The 7,383-nt window shown below is 45.6% G+C and overlaps 1 protein-coding gene across 1 annotated transcript in view; it reads right to left on the reverse strand.

Annotated features, from left to right (window-relative positions):
- Positions 1-370: 370 nt before the first annotated feature.
- Positions 371-7,383, reverse strand: part of LOC112078723 (lysosomal-trafficking regulator-like) — a 15,399-nt gene continuing 8,386 nt past the window's right edge. The window contains exons 5-8 of the mRNA XM_024144865.2: positions 4,664-5,192; positions 2,239-2,491; positions 1,519-1,742; positions 371-717 (exon numbers count right to left, since the gene is read on the reverse strand). Of these exons, the coding sequence (XP_024000633.1) occupies positions 541-717; positions 1,519-1,742; positions 2,239-2,491; positions 4,664-5,192 (1,183 nt within the window). The 3' untranslated portion in view covers positions 371-540. The remainder of the gene's footprint in view (positions 718-1,518; positions 1,743-2,238; positions 2,492-4,663; positions 5,193-7,383) is intronic.

Here is a 7,383-nt window from a genome sequence, read left to right on the forward strand (position 1 = left end):
TAGGTCCTTCTCCTAGCCCTGGACCACTAAAACGTAAATAAGATAGCCGGACTTATTTCTACGGCTGACCTAGTCCCCCTAGCCTGACCACTAGTCCCTCTCCCTAGCCTGACCACTAGTCCCTCTCCCTAGCTGACCACTAGTCCCTCCTCCCTAGGCTGACCACTATAGTCCCTCCTCCCTAGCCTGACACTTAGTCCACTCCTCCCTAGCCTGCCACTAGTCCCTCTCCCTAGCCTGACCACTAGTCCCTCCTCCCTAGGCCTGACCACTAACTCCCTCCTCCCTAGCCTGACCTCTACTCTAGCTACCCGTCTCCCTAGCCTGACCACTAGTCCCTCTCCCTAGCCCTGTACCACTTAGTCCTCTAAGTCCTCTCCCTAGCTTGACCACTAGTCCTCTTCCCTCGCCTGACCACTAGTCCCCCTCCCTAGCCTGACCACTAGTCCCCTTCCCTAGCCTGACCACTAGTCCCCCTCCACTAGTTAGCCCCCCTTCACACCACACAGAGCCCTTGCTCCTCTCTCCCTAGTCTGACCACTAGTCAAAACTCACCCTCTCAGCCTTGTCCTCCTGGGGTTCGGGACTGGAGCAGACCTCGGCCAGGGCCACACGGAGCAGGAAGTCAAACAGGGGCACAGCCAGATCAGAGTTGACGACCCCAGAGCGGGACAGCTGATCCCTGACCTCTAACAGGGTCTCCTCCACTGACTGGAGCTGTAGGGGAAAGATAGATAGTTTAGCTTGAATCAAAAGAGATTGATCATCCGTCCGTCCGTCTATCCATCCATCCGTCCGTCCGTCTATCCATCCGTCCGTCCGCCCGTCCGTAAATCCATCCGTCCGTCCGTCAGTAAATCCGTCCGTCTATCCGTCCGTCCTCGGTCCGTCTATCCATCCATCCGTCCGTCCGTCCGTCTATCCATCCGTCCGTCTATCCATCCGTCCGTCTATCCATCCGTCCGTCCGTCCGTCTATCCATCCATCCGTCCGTCCGTCTATCCATCCGTCCGTCTATCCATCCATCCGTCCGTCCGTCTATCCATCTGTCTAGTTTCATATTTCAAAGTTCATTCGCCACATGCATACAACGGTACAGTGAAATTCTTACTTGATGACTTAACAAACAAATCTAAACCTAAAAGAACAGATGAACAGAAGGGTCTGTTCATATGTGGCCTGACTGATGTGTGGCCTGACTGATGTGTGGCCTGACTGATGTGTGGCCTGACTGATGTGTGGCCTGACTGATGTGTGGCCTGACTGATGTGTGGCCTGGTCGATATGGGGCTGGGGCCTGATCGATATTGGGGCCTGATCGATATTGGGGCCTGATCGATATTGGGGCCTGATCGATATTGGGGCCTGATCGATATTGGGGCTGCATTCCAAATGGAACCCTATTCCCTTGATAGTGCACCACTTTTGACTAGGGCACTATAGAACCCTATTCCCTTGATATGGCCCTGGTCGAAAGTAGTGCACTTTGGTACCTGGAATGGTACTAGGTCTAGGTACCTGGAATGAAAGCTCAGGTTCGATCCTCTGCAGGCCTGAGTTAGCGCTGTGCAGGCAGATAGCAAGCAGGGCCTCCAGCATTCTGATGCTCTGTAGAGGCCACTCTTCCTCCAGCCTCCTGGCAGGATCCTTCTGGGTCCCGTCACCCTCTCCCTGCCCTGGGCTCACAGCTTCAGCTGGGTGCTGTCCTGGATCCTTCTCTCCCAGGGTGGCGGTGGTAGAACCTTTTATAAAAAAACAAAAGCTGTCTAAAGTCTGAACCGTAGAACACTTTTCATGTCTGTATCTATGTAATGCAGGGGTTCTTAAACTCTCTCAGCCCCGGAACCCAAATGAGAAATGCTGTGTTTCCCTGGGACCCAAGGTCATGAACCCATGCTTCCTATCGGGGGGTCTTTGATTGGATTCATATTTCTCTCTGCCTATTGACGGCAAAATACTTTTCAAGTTCATTTCCTGTAACTCTACAACATTTTGCCATGGGGTGGAGAGAAATCTTTGTAGTTTTAAAGATAATTACCTGAAATTCTACACATAAAGCCATTCTTATGTTAACATGATATCTGAGTGAGAGTGACTAACAAAATCGATGGGGCCCCCCGGAGGTCACGCCCCCCCCCCGGAGGTCACGCCCCCGGAGGTTAGGCCCCCCCCCCGGAGGTCACAGCCCTGTGTTCCCTGTCGGTATTCGGCATATTATTGTCATAAGATCAATCAAACCTGTCTCCACTGGGGTTGGTGATGAGGTTGGTGATGAGGCAGTGGCAGAGGCGTCAGGGTGAGTCTTGTCCTTCCCATCACTCTTCTTCGTGGCCTTGCCATCCGTGGTGTGAGAGGTGAGTTTCTGGATGAGCAGTGTGATGAGGCGGGAACAGACATCTAGTCCTCCTAGCCGGTAGAACTGTCTCTGGAACACGGGACTCGCCAGGTAGATCCATCGACACACCACCCACACGTCAGCAGCACGCCGCACCTGTTCAATTATTTAATAGATTATTAGTTCATATTTTTTATTTTTTATATATAATCCCTCTGGTAAATGACTAGAAATGTAAATTATATGTACAGTATACACTTAACTTGATATTAATCAGAGCTGTCAAAGTTAACGCGTGACATGTTCATTAGCATAAAATGCTTTGTTAATCGCGTCTCCGTTTCTTTACGGGAACCTTTTAAGCGTGCGTTCAGCACTGACCGTTTTCAGAACAGAACGCGACCCAACTGCAGTCAACGCTCGGGCCTTTACATATCAGAAGACTGCTGTAGTCAAAGTTATGCCCAATATTACTGGCGCTACAGGGCCTTCAGTAAGTATTCACATCCCCTCGACTTTTCTCCAGCGATTTTAGCTGTGAGTCTTTTTGGGGGTATGGCTCAGAGAGTTACACACCTGTATTGTGCAACATCTCTGTCAAATTGGTTGTTGATCATTGCTAGACAACCATTTTCAGGTCTTGCTATAGATTTTCAAGTACATTTAAGTCAAAACTGTAACTGTCACTCAGGAACATTTAGAGCCTTCTTTGTAAGCAACTCCAGTATAGATTTGGCCTTGTGTTTTAGGTTTATGCACTTCTGAAAGGTGAATTCATCTCTGTGTCTGGGGTAAAGTAGACTGAACCAGGTTTTCCTCTAGGATTTTGCCTGTGTTTAGCTCCATTCAGTTACTTTTTTATCCTAAAAACATCCCGGTCTTTAGAGATTACAAGCCTACCCATAACATGATGCGGACACCACTATGATTGAAAATATGGAGAGTGATACTCAGTAATGTGATGTATTGGATTTACCTCAAACATAATAGTTTGTATTCTGGACATACGTTAATTTATTTGTCACATTTTCTGCAGTTTTACTTTAGTGCCTTTAGGCGAACAGGATGCATGTTTTGGAATATTTGTATTCTGTACATGCTTCCTTCTTTCCCTCTGTCATGTAGGTTAGTATTGTGGAGTAACTACAATGTTGTTGATCCATCCTCAGTTTTAACCTAACTGTTATAAACCTAACTGTTTATAACCTAACTGTTATAAAGTCACCATTGGCCTCATGATGATATCCCTGAGCGGTTTCCTTCGTCTTCGGCAGCTTAGTTAGGAAGGAAGCCTGTATCTTTGTAGTGACTGGGTGTATTGATACACCATCCAAAGTGTAATGAATAACTTCACCGTGCTCAAAGGGATATTCAATATGTGCTTTCTTTTTTTCACCATCTACCAATAGGTGCCCTTCAGAGTGAGTCCATGCAACTTATTATCAGACATGCTAAGCATTTTGTTTTATTTTTACTCCTGGACTTATTTAGGCTTGCCATAACAAATAGGTTCAATACTTACTGACTCAAGTCACTTCAGTTTTTCATTTTTCATTTGTAAAAAAATCAATTAAAACAACATAATTCCACTTTGACATTATGGGGTATTGTGTGAAGCCAGTGACCAAAAAGATCAATGTAATACATTTTAGGCTGCAACACAACAAAATGTGGAAAAAGTCCAGGGGTGTGAATACTGTCTAGAAGCACACAGAGACAGAGAGACACAGAGACACAAAGACAGAGAGACACAGACACAGAGAGACACAGACACAGAGAGACACAGACACAGAGAGACACAGACAGAGAGACACAGACAGAGAGACAGAGAGAGAGAGAGAGAGAGACAGACAAACACAGACAGACAGACAGACAGACAGACAGACAGAGAGAGAGAGAGAGAGACAGAGATTCATTCCAGGTGACTACCTCATGAGAGAATGCCAAGCGTGTGTATATTTAAAGAATCTCAAATATAAAAAATATATTGTGATTTGTTTAACCCTTTTTTGGTTCCTACATGATATGTGTTATTTCATAGTGTTGATGTCTTCCCTATTATTCTACAGTGGTGTATATCATGTTGTGTTTCCGACTCTTATCCTCAAAGCCTGTAGACATTTGAATTGTAACTGTAACTTAACGTACTGCTTTTTAAAAATGGAAAAAATATTTATTTCCGACCAACTTTGAGCAAATTCAAAAATTTGAATTGCGATGAACTAATGCCATTAACTCAAATAATTATTTTAATTGTTTGACATTAACACATTAAAACTGAACATTGTGCTATCAATAAAAAATAATACTAAGTTAAAAACACAACACCTGTTCCTTGGAGGGCAGGGCCACGCTGTCAGGTGACAGGCAGGGGAGTCTCCCTCCCAGAGGCTCTGAAGCCGTACTGTCGTACCCCGACGTATCCTCCGAGTCGTTTACCGAGTCACGGTCCGAGTCGGCCTCTTTGCTGACGCAGAGGAACGCCACGCACAGGAAGAGGTTGATGGTGTTCAGATGGGTCTCTCCACGGACCCTCCCCTTTCCTGCCCCTGGACCAATCCGGCCCCTTGGCCGCGCCTCTTTTAGACACTCGTAGAACTTAGACAGGCTCTGTGGGCCCCCCTCTCCTATGGGACCTGCGGTACTTCCAGCCCCACGGGACCCCAGCTCATCAGCCAGGCCGAGCGTGGCCTCTCTCTCCTGGGCCTCGGCATGCTCCTGGACCTGGTGCTCCACTCCAACTCCAAGTATTAACGTGTCAAACACCTTGAGGGCCCAGGCCCGAGTCTGGTCCAGGTAGATGAGCTCAGTCACCTGGTTCAGACCGTTACAGGACAGGAACAGGTTCCTGATCACCCTGACAGGGAGGAGGAACACATTGCTTTAATATTTAACTGAAGAGAGGAAGAAAAATGTAAATTTAAAGTCTGGCTACAAACCAGAGGAGCCTTCTATAATCAGTCTGTATTCAGAAAATACAGTTGAAGTCAGAAGTTTACATACACCTTAGCCAAATACATTTAAACTCAGTTTTTCACAATTCCTGACATTTAATCCAAGTAAAAAGTCCCTGTTTTAGGTCAGTTAGGATCACCACTTTATTTTAAGAATGTGAAATTCCTGAATAATAGGAGAGAGAATGATTTATTTCAGCTTTTATTTCTTTCATCACATTCCCAGTGGGTCAGTTAGGATACACTCAATTAGTATTTGGTAGCATTGCCTTCAAATTGTTTAACTTGGGTCAAACGTTTCGGGTATCCTTCCACAAGCTTCCCACAATAAGTTGGGTGAATTTTGTCCCATTAATTCTCTGAAGAGATGGTGTAACCGAGTCAGGTTTGTAGGCTCTCTGCTCGCACACACGCTTCTTTTCAGTTTGCCCACAAATTTTCTATAGAATTGAGGTCAGGGTTTTGTGATGGCCACTCCAATACTTGATTGGCTTTGTCCTTAACCATTTTGCCACAACTTTTGGAAGTATGCTTGGGTCATTGTCCATTTGGAAGAAGCTTTTGCGACAACTTTAACTTCCTGACTGATGTCTTGGATGTTTGCTTCAATATATCCACATCATTTTCCTGCTCATGATGCAACTATTTGTGAAGTGCACAGTCTCCTTGCAGCAAAGACCCCCACAACATGATGCTGCCACCCCGTGCTTCACGGTTGGGATGGTGTTCTTCCGGTTGGCAAGCCTCCCCTTTTTCTCCAACATAACGATGGTCATTATGGCCAAACAGTTCTTTTTTGTTTATCAGACCAGAGGAATTTCTCCCAAAAGTACGATCTTTGTCCTGTGCAGTTGCAAACCGTAGTCTGTCTTTTTTATGGGCGGTTTTGGAGCAGTGGTTTCTTCCTTGCTGAGCGGCTTTCAGGGTATGTCGATATAGACTCGTTTTTACTGTGGATATAGATACTTTTGTACTGTTTCCTCAGCATCTTCATAAGGTCCTTTTGCTGTGGTTCTGGATTGATTTGCACTTTTACACCAAAGTACGTTCATCTCTAAGAGACAGAACGTGTCTCTTCCTGAGCGGTATGACGGCTGCGTGGTCATGTGTTTATACTTTGCGTACTATTGTTTGTACAGATGAACGTGGTACCTTAAGGCGTTTGGAAATTGCTCTCAAGGATGACCAGACTGTGGGAGGTCTACAATTATTTTTCTGAGTCTTGTGATTTTTTTGATTTACCCATGATGTCAAGCAAAGAGGCACTGAGTTTGAAGGTAGCTTGAGATACATCACAGGTACACCAATTGACTCAAATGATGTCAATTAGCTATCAGAGCTTCTAAAGCATGACATAATTTTGGAATTTTCCAAGCTGTTTAAAGGCACAGTCAACTTAGTGTATGTAATTCTGACCCACTGGAATTGTGATACAGTGAATTATAAGTGAAATAATTGCCTGTAAACAATTGTTTGGAAAAAATGACTTGTGTTCATGCACAAAGTAGATGTCTAACCGACTTGCAAACTATAGTTTGTTAGAAATATTGTGGAGTGGTTGAAAAACCTAGTTTTAATTGACTACAACCTAAGTGTATGTAAACTTCCGACTTCAACTGTAGATTTAAAGTTTCAGACTCAATATAAAAAAAATCATTAAACTGAACTCATGACATGATTCCAATATAGGATTCTCACTTTTCTTCTCACAAGTTGTTGGTGAAAAACATGTGGATTGGGGAAAAGGATTTGAAACAGAATCATTTGACCCAAACGATTCTCTCTAGACATTACGTGGGGCAGAAAGAGAGGATGGGAGGAGTAGGGGGCAGAAGAGAAGGGATGAGGAGAGAAGGGGCCAGAAGAGAGGGATGGGAGGAGAAGGGGGCAGAAGAGAGGGATGAGAGGAGAAGGGGCCAGAAGAGAGGGATGGGAGGGAGTAGGGGGCAGAAGAGAGGGATGGGAGGAGAGGGGGCAGAAGAGAGGGATGGGAGGAGAGGGGGCAGAAGAGAGGGATGAGGGGAGAAGGGGAGAAGAGAGGGATGGGAGGAGAAGGGTGGCAGAAGAGAGGGATGGAGGAGAAGGGGCCAGAAG

This window comes from Salvelinus sp. IW2-2015, unplaced genomic scaffold (genome assembly GCF_002910315.2).
Source record: "Salvelinus sp. IW2-2015 unplaced genomic scaffold, ASM291031v2 Un_scaffold6132, whole genome shotgun sequence".
Classification (NCBI taxonomy): domain Eukaryota; kingdom Metazoa; phylum Chordata; class Actinopteri; order Salmoniformes; family Salmonidae; genus Salvelinus; species Salvelinus sp. IW2-2015.